At 38.8% G+C, this 27994-nt stretch overlaps 2 protein-coding genes across 8 annotated transcripts in view; one reads left to right on the plus strand and one right to left on the minus strand.

The window, feature by feature from the left end:
- The window catches only part of HPS5 (HPS5 biogenesis of lysosomal organelles complex 2 subunit 2), a 35873-nt gene extending 14040 nt beyond the window's left edge, over positions 1-21833 (plus strand). For 6 of the 7 annotated variants that reach the window (XM_045578009.1, XM_045578010.1, XM_036426724.2 and 3 more), the window contains 14 exons: positions 1498-1676; positions 2375-2533; positions 3145-3331; positions 4265-4388; positions 5939-6088; positions 7765-7842; positions 8446-9023; positions 11247-11367; positions 11567-11722; positions 12201-12320; positions 13766-13879; positions 15473-15579; positions 19220-19490; positions 20924-21833. In XM_045578009.1, the coding sequence (XP_045433965.1) occupies positions 1498-1676; positions 2375-2533; positions 3145-3331; positions 4265-4388; positions 5939-6088; positions 7765-7842; positions 8446-9023; positions 11247-11367; positions 11567-11722; positions 12201-12320; positions 13766-13879; positions 15473-15579; positions 19220-19490; positions 20924-20984 (2405 nt within the window). In that variant the 3' untranslated portion in view covers positions 20985-21833. The remainder of the gene's footprint in view (positions 1-1497; positions 1677-2374; positions 2534-3144; positions 3332-4264; positions 4389-5938; positions 6089-7764; positions 7843-8445; positions 9024-11246; positions 11368-11566; positions 11723-12200; positions 12321-13765; positions 13880-15472; positions 15580-19219; positions 19491-20923) is intronic. The other variant, XM_045578011.1, reaches the window with a different exon arrangement.
- Positions 21834-23672: 1839 nt separating this feature from the next.
- On the minus strand, positions 23673-27975 carry LOC118712729 (serum amyloid A-2 protein-like). The gene is given in 5 exon segments (XM_045577770.1): positions 23673-23964; positions 24387-24522; positions 27048-27142; positions 27867-27924; positions 27927-27975. Coding segments are annotated over 5 exon segments (501 nt in total). The 3' UTR covers positions 23673-23801.
- Positions 27976-27994: the final 19 nt, after the last annotated feature.

A 27994-nucleotide genomic window follows, 5' to 3' on the forward strand; every position in this document is an offset into this window, starting at 1 on the left:
TGAGTCCACAGGCTTACACTCTATCCACTGAGCCAAACCAGTTAGGGATAACTTTTAAATATAGTTTTTATTTATTCTTAAATATTAGTAACTACTGTTTAGGATTGAATGGGTTAAATTTCTCCCCTCTACTTATCCTGAATTTTTACTCCTGTTGGAAGTCTTGCTTTAACTCCTGTTTTGTGTCTCAATAGTTTGGGATTCAAAAAGTCCTTATGGGAACAATAGCCATTGTAAATGACTGAAACAGAGAAAATCAATCTATGTATTCTTTTGATTAAAACCAAAAATGGAGGAAATTTAGCTTTTTTAGCTTGCTTCTCAGGAAGTATATTTGACTTTTGGGTCATTTTCTGCTTTGTAAAAATATAAAAAGAGAGAAACCATTACTTATTGATTCTGATCAGCATTGATTTCTTATGGATTAAGTACCCTAAGGAGTATCCCATGAAAACTAATTTGTTTCTCCTTTTTAGACTTCTAAAAATCAACACATACATTGTATATGTTTAAGGTTGTACAGTGTGTTGGTTTGGTTCATTTATGTATTGCAATATGATTACCACCTTTTGTGGTAAGATCATTTAAGGTTTATCGCTTGGCAACATTGAAATACATAATTCAGTATTTTTTACTATAATCACAAGGCTGTGCATTGGATCTCTAGAATTTATTCATCTTCCTTTTGCATGTGTGTATCCTTTGACCAACACATCCCAATTCCCCCACAACCCCAGTCCCTGGAAACCACCATTTTACTGTTTCTATGGGACCATCTTATTAGATACCATGTTAGTGATATTAAAACTAGTTTTTAAAGTTCTTTCGTGATAGTCTGCATTAAGTACTTTCATGATGTTCTGTTTTTATTTTTCTATAAACTATTTGTTTATTTACATAGTATGTTAAAATCCATTGCTTGACATTAGATGATAACTCTCATAATGTCATAGTCTGGTCTCTACTGTAGAGTGTCCTCTTTTAAAAAAAATATATATTTTATTGATTTTTTTACAGAGAGGAAGAGAGAGGGACAGATAGTTAGAGACATCGATGAGAGAGAATCATCTACCAGTTGCCTCTTGCACACCCCCTACTGGGGATGTGCCCGCAACCAACATACATGCCCCTGACTAGAATCAAACCCGGGACCTTTCAGTCCGCAGACCGACGCTCTACCACTGAGCCAAACCGGTTTCGGCGAGTGTCCTCTTTTAAAGTCCCAATTCCTTTCACAGAAAATAGCATTTTAAAATAGGACTTTGGATCAGAGAGATGCGTTTCTTTTTCTGTTTCTTTTATTTTTGTTCTTTTTAGAATAGTGTCTAAAATATTATTTCTTTATTGAAATGAAATATAAAAAGATGAAATTCAATCAAGCCAAACCTAATGAAAAAGTGAATTTATTAGAATAATTTCAATGCTTGCAAAAATGGAAAAGGAATATTTGTTTACTGATAACATCTGTGTACTCACCCCACCCTTTGGCTTTTGTAGATATTCAGGATGTGGCTGTCTTCAAGAATGAGCTGTTCTGCTTGCATCTAAATGGGAAAATCTTGCATCTTTCCCTCTTATCTGTGGAACGCTGTGTGGAACGCCTGCTCAGGAGAGGCCTTTGGAACCTGGCTGCTCACACTTGCTGTCTTTTCCAGAATTCTCTCATTGCTGGCAGAGTGAGTCAGAGAGCTTACATATTCATCTGGGTTGTTACAACCATCCTAGCTTGCAAGATTGTGCTACAAAGTTTCTTGGCTTAACTAGCTCTTTCTATATGAACTACAGATAAAGCAGCGGTGAATTCTCAAAGGAAACATGATAAATAAATCTAGGGGTGGGTGGAGGGTAAGAAAAAGGGCATACTTTCCATTAAAAAAAAAAATCAAGTTTACTCACAAATTTATTTGAATTTCAGACTTTCTTTTATTTTTAAAAATATATATATTTTATTAATTTTTTTATAGAGAGAAAGGGAGTGGGGTAGAGAGTTAGAAACAGCGATGAGAGGGAAACATCAATCAGTTGCCTCCTGCATACTCCCTACTGGGTATGTGCCGCAACCAATGTACATGCCCCTGACCAGAATCGAACCTGGGACCCTTGAATGCACAGGGCAATGCTCTATCCACTGACACAAACCAGTTAGCGCTCACACTTTGTTTTAAAGAGGATGATTGTGCATACAGTAAATTCTAATTAAAGTCTTAATTCCTAAGGTAATTCTCATTAAATCTTTACTCCCTTGTTAAATCTTTTTTTAAAGCACTTCTGAGGTTTTATGTTCTATGTTAGACCTCTTTAAATATATGGGCCATTTGAATATAGTTACATATAGTAGGCTATTCTATTGGGTTTATACTTATCCTTTTAATAGGGAAGAAAATCGTTGACTGTAGATAAATTGGAGCACTTGAAATCTCAGCTGGACCTCACAACCTATAGTTATTTGATTTCTCAACTAGAAGAATTAATCTTAAAATTTGAACCTTTGGATTCAGCTTGCAGCAGCAGAAGAAGCTCCATTTCATCACATGTAGGTATTCTCACTTTTAATGGGTTTTTCTGTACAGTAAGATTTTTTACTTTAGGTTCTACTCACCTCTGGAATCCCAAAGCTTATCTTTCTTTCCATATAGTAGTAGATTTTTTTTTTTTTTTTTTTTTTTTTTGTGGGGGTGGAGTGCGGTCAAAGGGAGCTTTATTTTAGCTGCTGGACAGCCCTATGAAGCATTCGTTTAAGTTTGTCTTGGAGCCACATTTTGCTTTGTCATTTTTAATTATATTCTTTTTGCAAATGCACCGCATAGAGCCTCCAGCGCAGTTAAGTTGTTCTGTTCCTAATATGCAATTATTTTAGATTCTTCATGCTAATTTGAGCTTTAGTGCAGCTCAGGATTATCTCCTTCAGTCCCCATTCTCATTGCCAGGCTTTATGGAGACAAACTAGAGAAATATGGTAGCATGATCCCACTTAGCTGTGACCAGCTGCCAGGAGCCTAGACCTTGTTCGCCAGTTTGTACTAATAAGCCATAATTGTTATTATTGACTTGCTGCTTTTACCATTGACTTATCTCTTAAAAAGCTACATTGTGTTATAAAGGAAAGTTTTACTTTGATTTTTTGGAATTCTTTTTCATTTTTAGGAAAGTTTCAGCATCTTGGACTCTGGTATCTATCGTATTATTAGTAGTAGAAGAGGCAGTCAGTCAGATGAAGACACTTGTTCCCTTCACAGCCAAACCCTCTCAGAAGATGAGAGACTTAAAGAATTCATCTCACATCAAGAAGAGGACCAGCCAGATCAGTGTTGCAGCTCACATGGAAATGAAGGTAATTAGTGTGTCTTTTTATATACTAGTATGTGTATATTTTTTAATATGTTTACTGACTTTTTAGAGAGAGAGAAAGGGAGAGGGAGAGAGAGAAACATTGATGTGAGAGGGGAACATCGATCGGCTGCCTCCTACATGCCCCCTAGCAAGGAATGAGCCCACAATCTGCGCAAGTACCCTGATCGGAAATTGAACCAACAACCTTTTGTGCACTGGACAACACTCAACCAACTGAGCCACACTGGCCAGGGCCTGAGTTTGTCTTTTATTGGTTGCAGATGTGAAGCACTAAATTTCTGTCACTTTTATTTGCCTGGATTATCTCATGCATAGAGTTGCCTATAAAGTGTTAATTTTTATTATGTTGATAGACTTTCCATCCAGACTTGTAGATCTGCTCACCAGTAGAAGAGTGGATTTGTGTGTAGTTGTTACCTCTCCCCCATGCTAAGGCTAATATTGATAAAGTACCTAATTTACCTAATTTTAATCATGCATTAAAATGCTGGAAAGATTAAGAAAGGAGGTCATTAACCAGAAGAGCAGGGCAATTTTAATCTGACTAACCAAATTATTTTCCATTAGGACTGAAAAATTACTACAATTTTGGGGCCATTGCCTACACTTTTTGATGTTTGAGCATTCCTGTGACCGAACTGTTGAGAAGAGATTTATAGAAACTTTAAACTTCCTTTTTGACTTGTGGGGATTCAGGGTTAGTAGGAAGATGAAGGTACCTGCTTGAGTGTTTTATATGTGGACCATCCCATGCATCTTGTAAACCTGTGTTCTGCTCATTTGTATCTGAGTCAGTTGTGATTTTGGTATTGAATCTTTTATTTCCTTTGGTTTATTTCAGAATTTCTTTAAAGGTTAAAAAAACTCCCATATGATTAGATTTTGTTTTCCCCCCCTTGATTTAATTCATCAGACAATGTTTCTCATGTTCCAGTGACGTTTGAGACAGATAAGAATGAAACATTTCTCCCCTTCGGCATTCCATTATCATTTCGCTCTCCATCTCCTCTTGTGTCTCTTCAGGCTGTCAAGGAAAGGTAAACTAATTAGTCTTGTTGTTTAATCCCATTCTGGCTTTACTTTCTTTGTCCATTTAGGTACTTTTGTGCTGAGAATGAGAACATTTTATTTTATTTACTAGAGGCCTGGTGCACCAAATTTGTGCACAGGTAGGGTCCCTAAGCCTGGCCAGTGATCAGGGTTGATCTGTGGGGCAACTGGCTGGCTGATCAGGGGTCCTTGCTGGTACCCGCCTTGGCTGGGCTGGGGCCAGCTCCTGCATTGAGCGTCTGCCCACTGGTGGTCAGTGCATGTCAAAGCAACTGGCCGTTGCACTGGTAGTTCCACCATTTGATTGATTTGCATATTGGGCTTTTATTATATAGGATTTAAAAAAAATGCTTTTCATCAATTTTAATGATTTTAGAGAGATGAAGGTGAGAGGGAGAGAGATTGAAAAATATGGATCAATTGCTTCCCTGGGTCAACCCTGCAACCTGGGCATGTGCCCTGACTGGGAATTGAACTGGTGACCTTTCAATATGTGGAATAATGCTCAACCAACTGAGTCACACCAGCCAGGACTGGAAAGACATTTTAAATGAGAAAAAACAACAACAAAGTTTCTAGGTTATTTCTCATATCATCTGTTATATGGAACTGTTAACTTCTCATTTCCATCTTGGGGAATTTAGCTTCCCTCTTTGAGTAGCTGGATATTTGAGTTGTTATATATGCGATTTTTTAGCCCACAGACAGCAAAAGTTTAAAAATCTGTTATTTTTCTCATCCCTCATAGAAACAGTTTACATATATCATTAGTCATTGCCTTTTCCTTTTTATTTATTTATTTTTTAAATTCACTTATTTATAGAGAGAGAGAAAAAAACCCCACATTGATTTGTTGTTGCACTTATTTATGCATTTATTCATTGAATCTTATATGTGCCATGACTGGGGTTTGAAACCTTAACCTAGGTTTATTGGGGGTGATGCTCTTACCAACTGAGCTACCTGGCCAGGGCTATCATTAGTCAATTTTTTATTCTTTCTCAGTTTGGGCTCAGAATTGGAGACTTCAGAAGTCTAACTAATCCCTGGGACCAAGATTGGCATTTGAGTTTGAGAGAGAAGACTTTGTACAACCACTTAACTGCTTATTTGTCTTACTGGTACAAATTTTGCTTATCAAGAAGATTATATCGTGACTAGTTGGCAGCTGACTTTCATGAAGAAATGTTATTAATTCTCTGGCTAGGGTGGAGCAGGTGGTCATATGGCCTTCTTTCTTAAATTGATAGAAATATCACAGACTGGAGTTGAAGACATTTTCTTTTTTTAAAGACCTTTTATTTAGCACTTAAAGCAGTTTAGTAAATGAAGTAAATTATTATATTGTAAATTTTATGTGGACCTTATGTGAAATATATAGTTGATTAGGGAAGTTGCTGTAAGCAGTCTTTCTTTTATTAAGTCCAAGTTGCCTTTCTGGGACTAATAGAAACATAGAGAACTAGGTACTGAATTTTTCATTTTTTTGTATAATTAGATTTCTTTTCATGTTAGTTTTTTGGTATTTGACTTTCAGTGTTTCTAGCTTTGTACGTAAAACAACTGAGAAGATTGGTACCCTTCATACAAGCCCTGATCTGAAAGTGAGACCAAAGCCCAGGAGTGATGAACAGTTATGTGAAGAAGATGTGAGTCCTGTAACTTGCTCAAAGGAGGAAGATACTGAGTAAGCTTTTGCATATAAATCTGTGTAAATTCTGGAGGGGTTATTTATCAATTTGAAGAAAACCGTAGGTTATGTCCTATTTGAGAAGATATATGTATGACCCTGCTCATTGTTGATTGCTATTGTAGCTCAAAAAAATTGTGAACACCACAGCTGGTTTGGCTCAGTGGATAGAGCATCGACCTGCAGACTGAAGGGTCCCTGGTTTGTGGGCTCGATTCCCAATAGTGGGCATGCAGGAGGCAGCCAATTAGTGATTCTCTCTTATCATTGATGTTTCTATCTATCTCTCTCCCCTCTCCCTTCCTCTCTGAAATCAATAAAAATATATATTTTTAAAAATTGTGAATACCACAAGTTAAATGTTGGAAAATTACATCTATCCATAGCAAATCTATTAAGACAGTTTTAATTTAGCACACTTGCATCTGTCTCCTGCACAACCTTCTCCTCTCTAAATCTCTTCAAAGTTCTGGAATGTTAAAGAAGGAATATTAAATTAAGAGTAAGATGACCAAGGATCTAAGCCTTGTCCTGGCTCTGCTTCTGACCAATTTGTAACTTTGGGTAGGTAAGAAATGTTCTCTGGCCTATAAGGTGAGAACTTTGGTATTGATGTCTTGCCTTATACTTTCTTATGATATACTGGTGGCATAGTCCTTGTTCTGGCACAGTGTGAAGTGTCTTGTCTATAATCTCATGGTTCAGGGAATCTGAGCATTAGAGGCAAGCAAACTCAGCACTCATTCAGGAATTGAGAGAGAGACCCATAGTCCTAGTGTGTCTGGACAGTGAGATGAAATAGAAGGTATGTTATTCTCATAATAACTTAGTGAATCTATATATATTTATAGAAAAAATGTACATATGTGCCTAGGCATTTAAGGCAGGCTTCACTCTGATCTTAGCTCATTTTTCCAGCCTCATTTTTAACTACATCCTTCTAAGCACTCTGAATTTCAGTCCTATGAGAGAATTAGGTATGTATACTTCACTCTCTTTCTTTGTGTTGTTTTCTTCTACTTGCTTTATTTCTCCCCATATTTTCTGACACAAATACCACTCCTCAGGAAAGTTGCCATTGTTTGCCTAGTCAGAAGAATTACTCCTTTTTTTGTGTGCTTTCATAGCACAATGTATGTGCTGCTCTTTAGCATTCATTTTATTCTCTTTTATTTTTATTTTTTTATTTTTTTAATAATTTAGAACGTGGTCCTGACCAACGTACACGTTCCATATCTGTTTTGTTTTTTAAAAAAATACATTTCATTGATTTTTTACAGAGAGGAAGGGAGAGATATAGACAGAGAGCTAGAAACGTCGATGAGAGAGAAACATTGGCCAGCTGCCTCTTGCACGCCCCCTACTGGGGATGGACCCGCAACTCAGGTACATGCCCTTGACCGGAATCGAACCTGGGACCTTTGACGCTCTATCCACTGAGCCAAACCGGTTTCGGCCATTTTATTCTCTTTTAGATTATATTAGATTAGTTAGTTATTTGGCTGCCTATCTTTTTGACTTGAGCATACTTATCTTGAGGCCATTGACCATTTTGTATATTCATCTATTTATTTCATTTAACATTAAGTACAATACCTGCCACTTAGTAAACACTTAGAAATATTTGTCTAAGGAAGCTATAATCCCATCTAACTCTTTTCACACTCTTCTAGGGGAATAGAAGAAGTAACTAGTCAACCTCCAGAAGAAGATAAATTCCAAGAGCTCAAAATAGCAACGGCAGAAGCAATGTGAGTATTTATGAATGAGGATGTTTTATAGTGAATGGGAATGACTTTTTGGGATCATCACTAATGGTCCTGAGACAATATGGGGTAGAGGTAGTCTCATTTGGAATTGAAATTCGAGAATTAGTATACAGTTAATGTTCTCTGTATTATCATTTTGCCGAGGCAGTTGTTAAAGAGTAGAAAAATAACACTTAATTCCAGATTAGTATGCTGTATTCATTAGGTTTATTTAGTATGAAATAATTTGTTTAAAAAACACACACACATAAAACAAACTTCAGATCTCACTAATCTAGGGGAAATCATGAACAACATAGACTGATGAACAAGAACAGATCCAGAGACAAGGAGCCATGGATCAGACTGTTGGACCTCAGAGGGAATATAGGAGAGGGTGGGGATAAAAGGGAGAGATCAACCAAAGGACTTGTGTGCAGACATATGAGCCTAACCAGTGGTTAAGCACAATAGAGGGGTGGGAGCATGAGTGGGGAGGGGTGGAGGGTAGGAATGGGGGGATGAGGACAAATATATGATACCTTAATCAATAAAGAAACTTAAAAAAAAAACACAACAAATTTCATATGTGTTTGTCTTGTATAGGACCAAACTACAGGACCCACTGGTTTTATTTGAACCTGAATCTCTGAGAATGGTTTTACAGGAGTGGCTTTCACAGTTAGAAAAAACATTTGCCATGAAGGACTTTTCAGGCATTTCAGGCACCTGCAACTCATCCACGACATCGAACGAGGATGTGCTATTGTTTGATGAGTCAAAAAATGGAATATTGGTTGAAGATAATGAAAAAGAAGAAAGGGACTCTTTAGACAATGAAGAAACTGTTGATCACACAGCATGTGAATCTGTACAAAGTCTGAGGGAGCCCTTGGATGACCTCTTTCGAGTCTGCTCTCCATGCAGCATAGCAAACGGTCTCCGGAAAGACCTGGCTGAATTGACAACATTGTGTTTGGAATTGAATGTACTGAATTCTGAGATCGAAAACACAAATGGGCATGAGGACCACCCTTTGCAACAGTGCTCTTCTGAAATTCTGGCTTGTCAATTTCTAAAGAAGTACTTTTTTCTCCTGGACTTGAAGAGAGCAAAGGAGAGTATCAAGCTTACTTACGCTGACCATCATTGTGTTTGGGATACTTTTATCAAAGGATTGAAAGGTAATAGTCAGATTGCCTTACCAAAGGTAGAGATTGATAATAGAGCACCTTGGCATTTACACTCAATTTAATTTTTAATAGTTCTTCATATATTGCTTTAATTTGCATCTGTATCATAAGAAACTAGTTTTCTTTCAACCATATTTAGAAAATGACAGCAATGTTAAAGAAGTTGGGGGTTAAAGTGAGATTTTTATAAGTATAGATATATAAAAATGAAAAAAACAACCTCTGAGTAACTTACTAATATTGAAATAATGTTTACCATTTATTGAGTACTATTGTGTACCACTATTTATGTTAAATACTTTCCAGGCATTGTTTCATTTTATCCTTACAACAGTCTTCAGAGGAGATGGTGTTATTTCATTTAATAGGTGAGGAAACAGGCACAGGGAGATTATAATCGTTAAGTAGGTTTCACTACTGTAATAGCTCATGAAATATTAACTGAGATATTGTAGAAGTTTATTTCATGCTTATTTGCTAGTTCAAGGCAGATGTTTCAGGTCAGTAGGTATGGTAATCCAGAGTTCTGAGTTCCTTCCATTTTTTTTGAGTTTGTGATTGAGATTGGTTTCTTATGTGTTAGAGAAAGCACATGGAAGGGCCAAACATGATCTTACTTATAGGCTTGGCCTGGTGGTCACTTACATCTCTTCTGTTCACTTTCCATTGGTAAGAATTCTATCACATGACCCCATTTGACTGCAAAGGAGAATGGGAAATGTAACCTATCCAGGTGTGCGGAAGGAAGAGAATGGATGTGGGTGAAAAGCTTGTATGTCTGTCTTGGAGACTGCCAGCAGTCTTCCTTTTACACTTGATTGAAGGTCACACTGTTTGTCATCCTCACATAGAAACCAGAGACCATGCATGCTCTTTCTACTGCCTAGGCCCATGTTTTTGAAGAGGTGAATTTTTTAAATTCAACATTCTGCTTGAATCAAAGATGCCGTGTGTCTTATACTTGGTTTAGACTTTAAATTTATTAGAAAAGTGAATAGTCACAGGTCAAAATACATTTTTATATTATTGACTTAAAGATATTTTTGTTTTCTGACAAATGGATCTATAATTTTGATTCTGCTTCAGTTGATATTTAGCTGTTAAAAGTATAAGAAGTGATTTCAATTTCTTTTTCTGAGTTGAGGTAGATTTTTATGTGAAATAAGAAAAATTATTTCTCTTCAAATAGGTTCATATGTTTGACATTATCACTTACTGGAAATTTGCTATTTATGTTTCTATTATGTGATCATACCCAACCCTAGTCACAGGAAAATAACAGAAAAGAGTTTTTTTAGCCTGATTGGTTGTTAACTTATTACCAGAGCTGCCTTGAGCAAGCCTGATAGTTAGTTTGAGATTATACACTGCTTGCTTGAATTTAGAGTTACATTTGGCTTAGCTTCCAGCCAATCATGAAACTTAGCTTCCACCCAAACATAAAACTTACCCTTACTTTGTAAGCTTTAAATGATGGCCTCCTCCCTTATAGTTAAAATTAGATTATCATTCACTTTATTTACCACATTTAGCATTAAATGAATTGGCTATTCCCAAAAGTCAAGTCTTTGTTCAGAGAAAGAAGATTTGCTATACATGTTTAAGAAAAAAATAGGTTAGTCCTGCTGGTGTGGTTCAGCAGTTGAGCTTCAACCCAGGAACCAAGTGGTCATTGATTCGATTCACAGGCAGGGCACATACCTGAGTTTCCCAATAGGGGGCATACAGAAGGCAGCCAATGATGTTTCTCTCTATCCCTCTCCCTTCTTTTCTCTAAAAGTCAATAGAAATATATTTTAAAAACTAGTTCAAAATTTTTTAATTAACTTAATTAATTTAATTAAATTGGAATAACTTATCTTGTTCCAAAAGAGGGCAGAGGGGCACTGGTTCTAGAATAAAGAGGAATTTGGCGTTGATAGTATACATATATACTATATATCTCTTTTTCAAGGGTAATATAATAGACACATATGTTGGTGATCTGATACTTTGTCTTTAAAACTTGTAATATGCTTGACCTCCCAATTTGGTTTTAAGGTTCTTAAACGCAGAGGTTGTATCTTGTTCTTGTTTGTCTCTCCTGTAGTGCTTAATGAGCATAGGGCCTTGCACAGGGTAAGCTGCATGAGTAATGGTTGTTGAACCAATGTGTCCATGAATTAAATATTTACAGATATGAGATGAAGGGGAAAGATATGTTTTATCTTTCAGAAATGGCAAGTTCCAATCCTACATATATGGAGATGGAAGAAGGAGATCTACCAACAAAATTAAAATTACTGGATGATTCAGTCCCTTTTGACAGTCCTTTATTGATTGCTTATGCTACCCAGTAAGTTGTTGTATATGTTGTTTATATGAACTAAATCACATGCTTTTTTTTTAATCCTGTGAAGTTTTATTCAGTTGCATGTTAATATATTTATCTTGTTAATATATTTATCTTTATTTTTAATTAGTACTTAGATAAGTAACCAAGCTGTATCATATCACTGGAGTTGGAGACTAACATGTTTTGTTTTTAAATGCAGATTGTATGAGAAGTTTGGGGAATCTGCCCTTCGATCTTTGATCAAGTTTTACCCATCAATTTTGCCTTCGGATGTCATGCAACTTTGTCATCATCATCCTGCTCAGTTTTTGGCCTATTTAGACAGTCTGGTGAAATCGAGGCCTGAAGATCACCGGTAAGAAGGCGAGAATTATTTGCAGACTATCTCTCTTGTATAAGCAGTTGTAGAATTTTATTGTCAGCTGCCACAGAATTGAGGCCTCTACAATAGAAGAGGAGGATCTGGGCAGTTGAAATTAGGCAGATTTCATTTTTTATCTGCACACAGCACCTGTTATTGTGACTGCTATTTTTTCCACCCTGCACCACCACCCCTCTTCTTCCTTTGATTGATTCAGATTTGCCATACTGATTTTTATTTCTCTCTTTATTTTTGGCTGTTTGGTGTTTTCCTTATTATCTTGGGGCTCAACTGTTCATTTAAAAGGCTACTGGGCTTTCACCAGCTTTTCTAGACATTTTGTAGCAAAAGTTATTTTCAAGTTATTTTATTCACTATATTGATCCCTCGGTGATATTTTCACATCCCTACAATTTATATTTCCTTTCTCAGCATGAAAAGGTGACTTTTCCCCCTACTTTCTTTCTCTTAGGCAATCCTTCCTTGAGTCCCTTCTACAACCAGAATCTTTAAGATTGGATTGGCTGCTGTTGGCAGTGTCCCATGATGCTCCCCCAAGCACAAGCACTATGGATGATGAAGAAAATCCCAGGTATAGAAGTTTTCTTTTTAAGCTCTGATGTTCCTTTGGAATGGAGCTGGTTTATTCACGTATAGCATTCTGGGCTTACTTCAGGAACAGCTCTGGAAGAGACTGAGCCAAGTTATGGTAGTCTTGAGTGTACTTCCTAGTGATTCTGAACATTTTTTAGTTATAGATCCTATTAAGAACCTTAGAAAAATGCATATCCCTGCAAAATTTTGCACAGAAAACAAAACTGACCCTTTTAAGTTCTTTCATGGACCCACATTAAGAACTCTTGATAACCAGACCTGTGTTAGAAGTGTTACATGCACCTCTCACAGACACCAGAGAGGTGTTATGGGAAAGCCCCCAGAGTTGAAGGAAGAGGGCTGTCCCCACCTTGATTTTTGTCATGCTCATAAGAATGAATTCTAATGAGTGACTCCCAGATAATTGTGTTGTGTTAAAGTGAATTTATTAAGAAAGTAAGACATGCAAATTTATTAAAGGGACAAGGCAAGCAAATTTATCATTCTGCATAATGCACGGATGGGCCCTCTTGGCTAATCCCAGGAGTTAATGGGGTGGGGATTGGAGGGGGAGGGTTTGCCCTATATACCTTTTTGTCTGTAGATTTTAAAACTCCTTTGCCAAATATCTTGGCTAATTTTCAAGGTCCCCTTTTTACTTTGTTTTGGCTTGCCTAGAATTTGAGAAGCACCTGGGCAGTTTTATCTTGCCAAGCCCTGAGACTGCTGGCTTTTCTGTTTAGGAAATGGGATGAAATAAGACTGCATTCTTCTTTCCTCTTCCTCATTCCTCTGTGCTGTCTTTGGAGTGCCATTAACCTTTGCTCTCAAATGTCCTTAGCTGGGGAAAATAAGGGCTTGTTATTTACAAGCTAGCTGCAAGCTGTCCAAACTGCTTGGCCTTATTTTAATTTTCTTGTCTCAGTTTCCCTATTCCTCCTGCCCTGGAATTTTTGTAGTTTTGTTACCCTATAACAGAAGGGAAAAAATTGTGCATATGTGTTTGTGTGTTTTTTCTCCTTAGAAATTTCTAGACATACATCATTTAGGATTAAAAAAAAAATAGAATTCATAAAAAATACACACTTATAATGTATCAGAAATGATTCTTGTATTTTCCTGCAGAGAAGCTTTAAAAGCCCCAAATACTTATCCTGTATACCTAAACAAAAGGTCTGGAAGGATGTACAGTGGCTATCTGAGTGGTTGGAAGTATAGGCTTCTTGCTTTTGATTTGATTACCTAAAAATGTCTAATTTTAAATAATAAATAGGTATTTGTGATAGGAAAAATGTTTTTAATTTTTCAAAATCCAAGTAAAAATGTTTGAAAAATATAATACTGGAACAAATATAATTAAATTCTGCTTTACCTATTAGATGACTAATAAGCATTTTGTAGAATTTATTTGCTAACTAATTTAGGGAGTTTTTCATTTCACAGGCCTCATTCACACTTGTTTTCCTGGGGTTACAGTCAGCTGATCCTTCATCTAATTAAACTACCTGCAGATTTTACAACCAAAGAGAAAATGACTGACATCTGCAGGTCTCATGGGTAAGAGAATTTTCTTAGAAGTTGAAGTTAAGATTAGAATCATTTCAGTTAAATATCTTTGTAGTAGTTAAGAGCCTGGATTGATATACTTTATCGCTTGCGAATACTCTTTGCTACCGGAAAGTATCTTAAGGAATAGTTAAGTACACAAACTTTTTCTTTTAATTTTTGTGCATATTTTTTTTCTTTGTGTGGAAGAGACTGGCCCTTGCTAATTCCTCTCTCTTCCCTTCTGCTTAGTTGCTAACCCCAGGCATGGTATTTAATTAAACTCTAGACTGTGATTTGAATTATAATTGCTATAAGGTAGTCCAAATTGGGAGGAATTAGAATGTTCTCAGGAGAATTGCTGGTGAAGGACTTAGGGAGGAGGTGAAACTTTGGAGGTAAGCCTTGAAGGCTGGATAGGATTTGTATTTAAAAGGAGCCAGGAGGACGGCTGGTGAGGTATAAGAAACAAGAATAAGGGCAGGAAAAACTGACATTACTTTTTATCCATACTACAAACTAGTCAGTTACTTATCGCCTACCCATATTATCATATGGCTCCACCTGGATTATAATCTTTTGAAGATAGGGACCTGTTTCTTCCTTTTCCCTTATAATGGCAGGTACTTGATACTTGTTTATTTATTGATAATGAAGGATGAGACTTGCCAGGTGGTGGGTGATGAGATCATGGAGGATCTTGAAAGCTGGTCAGAAGAATTTAGTCATCAGTTGAGACCTTTTAGACTTTTGCGTATGACACAAAAATGGAGCTTTCTGGTAATAATTTTTGGTGTCATACATGAGAAAGATTGGAGACAGGAAAGCCAGCTTAGAAGCTCTTGCAGTAATTCATTCTTAACTGAGTTGGTGATTAGTAGGGTAGCAAAAGGACTACATCCAAGGGACATTTAGAAGGAAATGCAGTGGGATTTATAATACTGGATATAGCAAATGAAGGGGGAGAAGAGTCAAGGAAAACTTTAACATTTAGAAAAAATATGCTAATTTGTTTTGAATCTTTACATTTATAAAATACATAAGTTTATATAAAATAATTGGTGCTTGGCCTTGAATGTCAGTATTTACCACTAGCTTTTATTCTTTTTTCTTATACACTTCAGATCAGGACTGTCTGACAGACTTTGTGATAATGGAAATATTCTGCACTGCCCAATGTGATAGCCATTAGCCACATGTGACCATTGAGTATTTGAAATTGGTCAGCTGAAGAACTGACTTTTAAATTTTATTTACTTTTACTTAATTTAAATTTAAACATTTACTTTTTATTGATTTTTTTTTACAGAGAGGAAAGGAGAGAGCGAGTTAGAAACATGGATGAGAGAGAAACATCAATCAGCTGCCTCCTGCACACCTCCGACTGGGGATGTGCCCGCAACCAAGGTACATGCCCTTGACCGGATCGAACCTGAGACCTTTCAGACCACAGGCCAACACTCCATCCACTGAGACAAACTGGTTAGGGCTACTTAATTTAAATTTAAATAGCCACATGTTCCTAGTATCTTTTGTAATGGACTATGCAGGTCCAGATAAATTCACTACCTTTTATTCCTTTCTTCAACTTTGGTTTCTTTAAAGTTTCTGGCCTGGATATCTTATTCTCTGTTTGGAGCTGGAAAGAAGAAGAGAGGCCTTCACCAACATAGTATATTTGAATGATGTGAGCCTGATGGATGGGGACAGTGGTATGTAAATTCCATTTGGTTACTCTTGGTTGTAGTATTGTAGAAGTCACTTCAGACCTTCATTAAAGAAATATGGTGGACATTTCGGTGATAATGTATTTAATTCTAGCTAGCTGTCAAATTTGTAGTTTTTTAAAATTTCTCTATTACTTGGTACCGTATTCTCCGGTGTGTAAGATGACTTTTGAAACGAAAAAAAGTCAACCGAAAATCGGGGGCAAAAGACCAAAATTGCACAAAAATTACCTGCAGATCTTAATGGCAAAGTCTTTTCTTTGAAGTGGGGAGTAGTCTTATACAGCGAATATAGGCCTAAACCTATGTTTTCACTGTAAAAATTAGGGGGTCGTCTTATACGCCGGAAAATACGGTAATTATAAAATCATAATTTGGAATAAACTACAAACAACTTTTCTATTTAAAGAATTCCTGCTGTGTGTTAGGCACTGTATTAGGTGCTTTTCCAATTACTGTTTAAATGAAATAACAAACCCTTGGTAGTTACTATTATTTTTATTCTATAGAAGTTATGATTAAAGTACAGAGAAAGGACAATTAAGTTTCCCAGAATCATACAACTGGTGGAGCTGGTGTTCAGACCCCTGTTTTAAGATCTCTAATTTCTCTGCATTGTGTTGATTTTAAAAATATATATATATATATATTTTATTGATTTTTTACAGAGAGGAAGAGAGAGGGATAGAGAGTCAGAAACATTGATGAGATAGAAACATCGATCAGCTGCCTCCTGCACACCCCCTACTGGGGATGTGCCCACAACCAAGGTACATGCCCTTGACCGGAATCGAACCCAGGACCTTTCCAGTCCACAGGCTGACGCTCCATCCACTGAGCCAAACCGGTTTTGGCTGTGTTGATTTTTTTACATAGCCAAACAAAAGATTATTAAGAGTTCATTAAGATGAACTTGAAGTAGAGTAGCAGTCAGATTTCCCTAAGCTTTCACAAGTATTTAGATACTCTTTAAAGAAATTTAATTTTTATCCAAAACAGATAAAGTGGCAGTCAGAAGGCCAGGACTTCGACACACAATATCTGAAGTCTAAGGGTCCATGCTGCACTCAGACTTGGTCTTTTTTTTTTTTTTTTTTTTTTTTTTTTTAATATATTTTATTGATTTTGTACAGAGAGGAAGGGAGAGAGATAGAGAGCTAGAAACATCGATGAGAGAGAGTCATCCATCAGCTGCCTCTTGCACACCCCCTACTGGGGATATGCCCGCAGCCAAGGTACATTCCCTTGACCGGAATCGAACCTGGGTCCCTTCAGTCCCCAAGCCGACGCTCTATCCACTGAGCCAGACCGGTCTTGGCAGACTTGGTCTGTTTTATGGTGTTGCCTTATTCATCTAAGTGCAGACATGCCAATAGCAAGACATCAGGGTCCTTCAGTGTGATCTGCAGTCTTTTGCAGCCCTGTTGGTGTAGGAAAGGGAATGTGAGACTAGAACAAAGAAGCCAGTTGACTGGCAAGGGTTAGCTTCAGATGTCACAGCTATAGCAAAAAGCATTGAGATCATCTTTGTTTCAGAAGTGATAACAGGGGCCAGGTGGTTCTGAAGGACTAGAACTATAGACATCATACATTTCTGAACAATAACCAGGAGAGTTAAAATATAAATGGCTTATATTTTTAAAGTTACATGATGTTTATTATATTAAAAAACCCCAAATTTAGGAAGCATAAAGAAAATGTCTTTCCTATTCAGATAGAAGTACTCTTAATATTTTGTTAATATAATAATAGTACCTATTTTTGTCCCTGCTGTATTAAATGGGGTCTTTTCTTTATACTTTTCTCTCCTCCTAAGTCATGTTAATCACTCCCAAGTTGTGTTGATTCTACTGCCATATTCTGTCTCTATTTTCTTTTGGTTCACTAACATCACTCTGGTCCTACTGGTAGCTACTTGCTTAGACTACTGCAGTAACCTCATTATTGGTTATCTGGTTTCCATTCTTAATCCATTTTATTTAGGCACCCAGAATGATTCCTTTAAACCAAAATTGTATTATGGGCACCCTCCTTGAAACCCCTTACATTGAACTAAGAATAAAATTCACATTCTTTTTTAAAAAAATATTTATTTAAAAAAATGCTTTTATTTATTTTTGTTAGAGATAGAGGAAGGGAGAAGGGTAGAGAGACAGAAACTTCGATGAGAGAGAAACACTGATGGGCTGTCTCTGTACACTCCACACCGGGGATTGAGCTAGCAACCTGGGCATGTGCCCTGACCAGGAATCTAACCAGTTACCTCCTGGTTTATGGGTCGTTGTCCAACCACTGAGCCACACCAGCAGGGCAAAATCCACATTCTTAAGCTAGACTCTTAAAAAAAAAATCTATATATCTATATCTATCTATCTATCTATCTATACACATATACATATATATATATATATATTGATTTCAGAGAGGAAGGGAGAGGGAGAGAGAGATAGAAACATCAATGATGAGAGAGAATCATTGATTGGCTGCCTCCTGCATGCCCCCTACTAAGGATCGAGCTTGCAACCTGGGCATGTGCCCTTGACCAGGAATCGAACCTGGGACCCTTCAGTCCATAGGCTGATGCTCTATCCACTGAGTCAAACTGGGTAGGGCTAAGCTAGACTCTTAAGGCCAGGCTCTATCATCTCCTTCTCACTACTCACTATTGCCTTTGTGTGCTATAGGCCTTTTTTGAAGTTCATTGAATTCAAGTTCTTCTCTGTGTCAGGACATCCTCAATGTTTCCTTTGTCAGAAATACAGGCTTCTTTACTCTCCATTCCTGCCACTTTCCACCTCAAGTCTGTGCATATTTGGGTAACAAGCACATGCTATATGCCTAAACTTGTCTCACCTTTCAGCTCTCTGCTTAAATGTCACTTCCCCATAAAGCCCCTCTCAGATTCTCCAGAAAAACCTACAATTCTCTCTAATGGTTCCTTGATCTTTTCTTTTATAGCACTTACCTATAATAATAAAAACAATATACTAATTAGACCAGACAGCCAAACGACCTTCCGGATGTCATTCCAGACGTCTTTCTGGACGAAGCTGCTGTGTGTGTTGGGGGCGGGGGAGCAGAGGCAGTTAGGGGCGATCAGGAAGGCAGACAAAGTGGTTAGGGGCAATTAGGCAGGAGGCGAGTGGTTAGGGGTGATCAAGTAGGCAGGCAAGTGGTTAGGAGCTAGTGGTCCCGGATTGAGAGAAGGTACAGGCCAGGCTGAGAGACAGCCCCCACCCCCGTGCACAAATTTCATGTACTGGGCCTCTAGTAAGTATATAAGGATAGTGCATTTATGTGTTTATCTAAGATCTGTCTCCTTTGCTCCAAGTCCCAGAAGAGTTCTTCATTGCACATTCAGTGCCCAGCATAGAATATGCCCTGGGTAATTAATGAGTCAATGAAAGAACATTGAAGTTAATTTGTGGCTTTTCCCTTTTATTAACTATTTATGCAGCAGATGTTCAGAAAACACCTTGTGTTAAGGTGATGAGATTTGTTCTCTAATATTTGTATGTTTTGCAACTAAGTGTTTTCATAAACTGTTTTGACTGTCTCCTATGTGCAGGCAGAATACAAAGAACAGTCAGAGCCACTATTTCTATGTTTTTGTGTGTTTGTATAGGTTGGATCCCAGAAACCATAGAGGAGTGGAAACTTCTCCTACATCTTGTTCAGAACAAAAACACAATGCCAGCCCCCCAGAATTCACCAAATGGGAGCTTCAGTGATGGGCCTTCTCCTGTTAACCTGGAGAATGTAGCACTGTTGTTAGCTAAGGCCATGGGTCCAGATCGGGCCTGGTCACTGCTACAGGAATGTGGTTTGACACTTGAGCTGTCAGAGAGGTTTACCAGAACCTGCAATATCCTAAGGATTGCCGAGAAAAGACAGAGGTAATACTTGTCTGCAATGCCCTCTCCATAGGAGCTTGGGGAATGTGGAAACCCCAGATTTTTAGAGGGTTATGGGAATAGAACATCTAGTCCCAAACCCTAACAACAGATAAGGGGACTGAGACTCATCTGTTGATTAAGATGATTAAAGGAAGAGGCTAATGTAATAGTTTGTTCACAATCATGACCAAGACAGTTTGGATTAATGTGAATGAATATAAAAATCTGTTGTGTACTCAGTTCTTTAAGAATATTATTGGTATCAAATGCCTACTTGTCTTAGGTTTTTTGTTTTTGTTTGTCTTTTTAGATGTGATCAAGTACAGATAACATAAAATTAACCATTTTAACCATATTTTAGTGTTTGGTTCAGGAGTGTTATGTGTATCCATATCATTGTGCAGCTCAAATCCAGAGCTTTTTCATCTTGTAAAACTCTCTACCCATTAAACAATAACTTCTCATTTTCCCCTCCAACCAGCCCCTGGCAACTGCCATTCTACTTTCTGTCTCTCTGATTGTGACTATTTTAAATTGAATTATCCAGTATTTGTCTTGTTGAATTCTTTTTTATTCTTTGTGTAACTGGCTTATTTCACTTTGTATAATGTTCGCAAGGTTCATCCATTTTGTAGTAAGTGTCAGAATTCCCTTCCTTTTTTAAGGCTACATAATATTCTATAGTATGTGTATACCACTTTTTGTTTATACATTCATTTAATTCATTTGTTAATGGACCCTTGGGTTGCTGCTATAAACATGTTTGCATAAAATGTCTCTGAGATTTTCCTTTCAATATTTTGGACTATGCCTAGAAGTGGAATTGCTGGATCATATGGTAATTTAATTTCTAATTTTTTGAGGAACTGTTATAACTTTTTTCCATAGAGGCTCACCATTTTACATTCTTATCCACAATGCATAAAGGTTCCAATTTCTCTACATTCTTTTCAATACTAGTTATTTTCTGTGTGTGTATGTATATGTATGTATGTAGGTGTGTGTGTGTGTGTGTGTGTGTGTGTGTGTGTGTGTGTTTAATAGTTTTCTTATGGTTGTATCTTATTGTAATTCTTATTTGCATTTCTCTAATAATTAGTGATGTTCGGCATCTTTTTAATATGCTCGTTGCCATTTGTATGTCATCTTGGAGAAGTACCTATTTAAGTGTTTTTTACCCATTTTCAATTGCTCTATTTGTTTTTTTGTTGTATGAGTTTGTATACATTTTCTATATTAATCTCTATAGAGACATGATTTGCAAATGTATTCTCCTGTTCTGTAGGACAGGATGCCTTTTCTATATGTTGATTATCTCTCTTGATGCATAGAGTCAGAAAGCTTTGAATCTTTATTTGTGGTTTTTAAAGTTTCTTTGTAAAGAATGAACAATGAGGACTAAATTTACTTGTTTCTTTTCTTTGTGATTTCAGAGCCTTGATACAAAGCATGCTTGAAAAATGTGATCGGTTTCTCTGGTCTCAGCAGGCCTAGTGGAAGAAGATTCAACAGGATGTCATAACATTCTAAGGAAAATGGAATCATGCTCCTGAATCTTCCAAATGCGTTTGTTATTGAAGGAAAGGCACCACTTGAAAATCCTGCTGCCTTAATGGGAGTCCTTTGGCCAGTGTCTGTAACCTCTGTATTTATGGCTAATCTGTGACCTCAGGGATTCTCAACTAAAGTTGAATCTTGAAAGGAATAGGTCCTTGTTTGCTTATATGAAGATTTCTGTAATCAGAATGTGAATGCTCACAGCTATGCAATCCTTACTAGTATTCTGAACAACAGTGTTATTTATTTCTTGCTTGTGGATTAGGGGAGCAAAAGTTTCTCATTCTGATCACACGAAGACAGATCATATAATTGACAGGAGTTGAATTCTTTTTTATTCTTGTCTAGGGCAGTTGAGAAATTATTGAAATATGGCCTGGTGTAATGGAATTAATACAAAAAAGAAGTGAAACACTGAACACTGAAATTAGATATTTAAGTGAAATGGCCCCATATTTAATTTGAACTAATTTAAAATACTTTTTTTTTTTTTAGCACTTGACATTTTATAATCTGAATTTGACATTTTATACAACGGACTAATTCATTACTGATAATGTTTTAACTTGAATTTTTCCTAAACAGTAGTTCAAAGAAATCATGCACTTTTAAAAATTATTTTTTTAAAGTCACAATAAAGAAAGGCTGAGAACTAATGAATACTGAAGCAAGTGCCTGTATTATTTAAGCCAAGTACTAGATTGTGATTTGTCGGGCTTCTATAGATATAACATGTTATATTAATAATAAATGTAAAATCTGATTAAAGTTTCCATTTGAATAGAATATAGACATGAAGTTTATTGTGAACAATTTGCAGGAAAGTATGGGTTAGATTCAGTGTGGAGTAAGCAAAGTGTTGGGTACTCAAATAATTCACTTTTTCTTTTATAACACAGCCAGAGATCTACAGACAAAATTACTGTCATACTTTTACATGACATTTAGGTATGATGTAACCTGATCGGTTAAAGAGATTGTCAGAGAAAAAGTTCACAAAGCTTCTTTGAGAAACCTTGCGATTCTGGTCAGCAGTGTGTGGTGGCAGTAAGGGTGTGGGGCAGTAATGGTGGTGGGGTGTGTGTCTGTGTGGTATTTCCCCATACTAAGTTCTCCATCAGCTTGGGTGTCTGTCAGTTCAAATCAATTCTTATACTATCAACATGGAGATAGTATCAGATTCTGTTGGCTAAGGGATGTTAAATAAAAACATTCGTAGCCAAGAGGGTTTGTGAAAGAAAGGGCTTGTTGAGCCCTGTGCTAGTTAGAAAAAAGGACTGCGTCCTGGGACATATGGTCAAAACCACCAGCCAGCAGGGCAGGATGTAGAAGATGAATATTTGTCCGCAGTCTTGGAGCTGATGCGGCTTTTTTTTTTTCTTCTTTTTTTTTTCAATCCTCACCAGAAGAGTGAGGATACATATATTTTTAAAGAGAGTGGAAGGGTGAAAGCGAAGGGAATGGGGGAGAGAGAAACACCGACCTGAGACACATCAATTGGTTTGCCTCCTGCTCTCACCTTGACCAGGGCAAGGATTGAACCTGCATTCGAGGTATGTGCCTTTGACTGGGAATGGAACCCGAGACCCTTTCGTCTGAGGGTCAGTGCTCTAACCACTTAGCAAAAAAAGCATTACTCGTGGCTGACTATAATACATCCTCATGTTGGCCTTGCTCTTGCCCTGTGTTGCTCCCTAGTCTGTCCCTACAGCAAGTGAAACAAGGCTGGCCCACACTTAATAAATTCACTGGCCTAGCCATGAACAGCTACCTCTGAGGGGATAGGGTGAGGATGACAGCAGGTGTGAGTGAGGGGCTGCTGGAATCAGAAACTGCCCCAGGAGGTGGTGCATGGGCTGCCGGGAAGGCTCTTCCAGGAGCAGAATTGCTATGTGAATCTGGATTCAAAGACAGTGGGAGTGATGATGTGATAAATTATATAATATGGGAGTCGTTCCTAAGGGAGAATAAAAGGAACTTCTGTAGATGTCTTCAGGATAGGAGCTGGTCACTGCAGAGGCCAAGATACCCCTTGCCGGACTCCTGGGATTAGGCTCCTGGAGACAACTGGAGAGGGGCCACTGAGGGACCAGGCATGGAGGCAGAGCAAGGGACAGGACACAGGGATGCCTGGGGAGAGCAATAGAATAACTGCAGAGGCCTCAGCATGACCCGGGAGAGAAATGGTGGAAGGTATCAACATCTAGTCTGTGTTGCTGGGGAGCCCTCAGCCAGGTGGAAGGCCTGGCGTTTGGAGACCCCTTTTTCAGTCAGGAGAGAGAGAGCAGCCAGGAACCTGAGGAAGGAGGGTTAATGTAAAGATTCACTAACTAGTAACTGGAGATTGACTTCTAAGGGATAACAAACACAGTGTGTGCACACTAGATGGCAGTAAACGTTTGCTGGGTGCCACTAGCCAAAGTTGACAAAATAGAGGGTTCTGGACTGAGCTACTCTGATTAGGGAAAGGCTTGATGCAGGGCCTCTGCCCTGTATGACACTGAGATTGTGTCCCCCAGACAAACACACAAGCACAGGCTCTGCCTTCATGTGGGTGTCCGTCCATCACCCCTTGGTACCAAATACGCAGTCCTACTAAAGAATAACACAAAGTTTCCAACATTCAAACTCTTGAGCATTTATTAGAGATGTGTGCCCTCTGTATTCCACATCTGGGGATGTAGACCTCAGTGACTCGGGATCCCTGCCCTTAGGGGGCTCATAGTCCGTCTCCCGAGAGCAGAGCGAAGGAGCTCAGTACTTGTTGGGCAGGCCACGAGGTCTGAAGAAATTGGGGTCTTTGCCACTCCGGCCCCATCTATTGGCTTCCTGGTCCGCCATTGAGTCCGCCAATCCATGGCTGCTGTCTCCATGCCTAAAATGGTCAGTGAGTCTTGGATAAGCCTCTCTGAAATCACTGGAATGGAGGAGGGCAGGTAGGAGGTGAATCAGGGTCTGAGGAGAAGCAGTCCCACCCTCCCCTTTCCAAGGGATTAATGATTCTGAGAGGAGCCTGGAAAGAGGCTCAGCACTGACCCTGCCTGGGCACAGCCCACTCAGTCCCAGGTGACCCCCTCCCACTGGGAGAACAGCACCGGAGAGGAGACTGGAAATCAGTCCTTGGCCCTCAGTTTCTCTTTTGGGGACAGGCCCACAAGCCATTCTCTGGCTCTGCTGGCAGCCCAGGCCCTGTGCTGGGCAGGGATGGAGAAGGTGGAAGGAAGAAGGTGGAGGAGGAGCCCACAGACCCAACAGGCTCCTTCTCTAGGGCCTATGCCCTCCACATGCCCAGTCAGCCAAGCTCTGCTCACCCATCCTGCATCCCAGGAACCTGGTTACCTGATCACTTCAGCAGCCCAGACACCACCAGGTCCCCTTTGAGCAGCATCATAGTTACCCCCGGGCGTGGAAGTATTTGAGACTTTGTAATTGGCGTTTCTCATGTCCCAATAGGCTCTCACCATGTCTTTAGTTCCTGGGAAGGAAGGAAAATGTGAGATGGATATAATCACATCTTGGCATAATAGAAGAATAAAACATTTCCTTCTACTGATTGCATGATTTTAGGGTTTGGCCAAACCCTTGGAGATTATACTGTTTTGAGATAAATATTTTTTTCCTTTTAGTTTCTGGATTAATGTTATTAGAATCACACTTGATACAAGTCTTATTCTGTTTAACCCCATTCTAATACCTGCCGCCACTTTGTTTTTGGCTGTGTGATGGAGAGGCGGGATGGTCCTCGAGGGATGTTTGCTTTTACAAGGAACCTGCACCTGGACAGATGCAGGGAACCCCTGACAGGTGTGAGGACAAAGGTGATTCTGAGGGAGGTTCGGAAGCACAGTGTTCCCAACCTAGTTAATGGGAGACACTCATCCCTGTGGGCAAAGGGAGGACAACTTGTCCTGAGTACATTGGAATTTCTGGGCACATTTGGCACCTCAACAACTGTGAGAGTTCAATCCAGGCAATAAAAGTGCTGTGTTCCTTATGAGAGCTTAAAAAAAAGGGGGGGGGGGGAGGGATAATAGGTGTAGAACAAGGGCAACTGACCCACCAGCTCTAAAGGCCAATGTCCTCCCCATAAAATGGGCAAGTACTGTCTCTTCCAGAAGAACTGAGAAAATCCTGAATAATGTTGAGAACATTGTAGGTGTTTAATATACCACCACTTCTCTGGTCCGTAGGAAGGTGGGCGCCAGCGGAGGGGTGGGGGTGGAGGCGGGAGAGAGAAAAAAATAAACTAAACTGAGATGAAGGTCAGAGTTATGGATGGAAGGAATCTGATCAAGCTAGAATAAAAAGGCAACGATTTTTAAAAATTAGCTGAATAGAAAATCGTGAAATGTAATGTATAGTTGAATTTATAGCTTATATAACACCTCCATGAGATAAGTTATCTTCATCTTATGCATTTTTTTATTTTTATTTTTGGTGTTCAGAAAGATAGCTTTGTTGAGAGGTACAACTTTTTTACTCTGAGTTACTTCTTTAAACACATTCTTGGAGTCCAGACTTGCATGATAAGTATTTCACAAGTGCCCAACACATTTTGTCACTGGCGGGCAGCAAACCTGGAGGAGTTTATGCTTAGCCTTTAGTGTGCACTGCGTCAGCTGGGGCACTCAGAAAAGGCCGGATTTCAGGCTCTGCCCCGAAATTGTAATTTACCGAGGGGTGTGCGCACCCAGATGTCTGCATCTCACAAAGCTCCTCAGAGCCCAGTGATCTCATGTCGGCTGGCCTAACAGTATAAACAATCACAGGGAAATAACAGCAGAATAATTCTGTGAAATAAACACCTTCTTGCCACTTTTCCATGGGTGGATAGCTCTTGCTATTGGTTTCTGGCCAGGTCTCAGCCCCAGCAGAACCACCATCAGGCAATTAATGGCGGGGAGAGCAGCTCTACAGAGTTCCCTTCCAAACACACCCATCCCCACTATTTGCCGTTTGCTCCGATAAAGAACAATACGTGTTCACAAATCCTTTACTCTTCCACGTGCATCCTTGTTGGGGGTTGAGGGGGGGGGCAGTCTACTGTGTTAATAGCAAGGTCTGTGGAGCTCGACAACCCAGGCTAAGTCCTGATCTGCCTTGGGATGATGTTAGGTACCTTATTCTCTTGGTGCTTCAGTTTCTCTATCGAGTGGTGATGGATGGTACCTACACTGCAGGATAAGGATTAATTCCTGAAGATGCAAATGTGTCCATTCATACATAGGAATCTCCTATAACAGTGCCTCACAGGTGTTAAAAGCTCAGCTAGCCTCGGTTGTAATTACGAAGTGGGTGGGGTGTGGGAACACTATAAGTTTGATTCACCAGCTTCATGGCTACCTGAGATATAGGAATGTGCTGTTCCCGAGTTCCCACTAGGGGGCCTTAGAGCCCCATTTGTGTTTAGGGAACATGACCCCTGAGTCTAGATCACCTCCACACTTGTGATGAAAGTTGGGGCTTAAACTTTATGTGGACTCAGACCTGGGGTCCGCATAGAAGGATGCAAAGCTATCCAGAAAAGCCTGGGGTTGGGGACAAAGGACATATTTTTTTAAAGATACAAACTTATGTACAACTAGAATAAGCCCTAGAGATCTAACGCACAGTAAAATGAATATAGACAATGATATTGCATTATAATCATAATGCAACGATATTGCATTATAATAAAAATCTTGCTAAGAGACTAGATCTTGATTATTCCAACTACTAAAATGGAAGAATAATTATGTAATGTGATTGAAGTGCTATTTATCTCTACAAAAGCAAGCACAATGCAATATATAAATGCATCAAGAACATGTTATACACCTTAAATCTATATAATGATATATATAAAAATATATTTCAATTTAAACAAAAGTCTGGGGAAGTCCTATCATAAAAATATTGATTCTTTTCCTCCCACTGTGGCTTTGCCCAGTGGGGATGTGGCCTCTGCTCACATAAGTCTTGGGGGAAGCCAGATGCAGCCCCACAGCCTCTGGCTCTTACCTTGACCAGCTTTCTTGATGAAACTTAACGTTCTCTGGCTGCTGACCCCCAGGACGAGGGAGCAGAAAATGAGGATCCTGAAAAACTTCATCCTGCTGCACAGTGAAGGAGACATACCAGGAATAATATGTTTAATTTTTCCCCCCAGGGGATAATGTTGATCCTTTTTTGTATTCCAAAGATAAATCCAACACAATTATATATATATATATATATATATATATATATATATATATATATATATATATAGAGAGAGAGAGAGAGAGAGAGAGAGAGAGAGAGAGAGAGAGATAGATATTGGGAAAGAGAGAGAGAGAATGTGTGTGTGTGTGTGTGTGTGTGTGTGTGTGTGTGTAGATAGCTGATATATGTAGTTAGACAGACAGATAGGATTCCAGAGGACCTAGTTCTCCATTTATATGTATCTCACTGGAATCTCAGTGATTTCTTGTATGAGAGACTGCAATGGGCTTTTGTACAAACCAATTTCCATTTCAGTCACCCCCTGTGAATCCTAAAATCCAACTGTACAGACCTTCCCCAAAGGACATTTGCAAATTTGTGTCTGCTATACCTTTCTGTCAAGTGAGATGAGTTAATCTATAAATTCGGTGGGATGTGTGTTTTACCCATCCCTACCTCACACAGATGAAGCACAGGACAAAAATCTCTACCCCAAAAGTATTCCCATCTGGTGAAATCTAATCGTCAGAACAGTAGATTCAGAAAAGATGCAGAGAGCTGTGGTGCAGCACCAGAAAGCTGGTGGAGAAAAGAGCCCTCAAAGAGGAAAAGTGTTGGAGAGTTCTAGCACCTCACCTTGGCTGCGTGGTCCTGCTGACACCCCTGCTGAAGCTGAGCTGCCTGTGCCGCCGCCTGGAGCTGTGCCTGGTGCTATATGCACTGAGGCTTTGCTAGTAGGACACATGGCAAGAGAGGTTTGGAGC

Source organism: Pipistrellus kuhlii, unplaced genomic scaffold (assembly GCF_014108245.1).
Source record: "Pipistrellus kuhlii isolate mPipKuh1 unplaced genomic scaffold, mPipKuh1.p scaffold_m20_p_9, whole genome shotgun sequence".
Classification (NCBI taxonomy): domain Eukaryota; kingdom Metazoa; phylum Chordata; class Mammalia; order Chiroptera; family Vespertilionidae; genus Pipistrellus; species Pipistrellus kuhlii.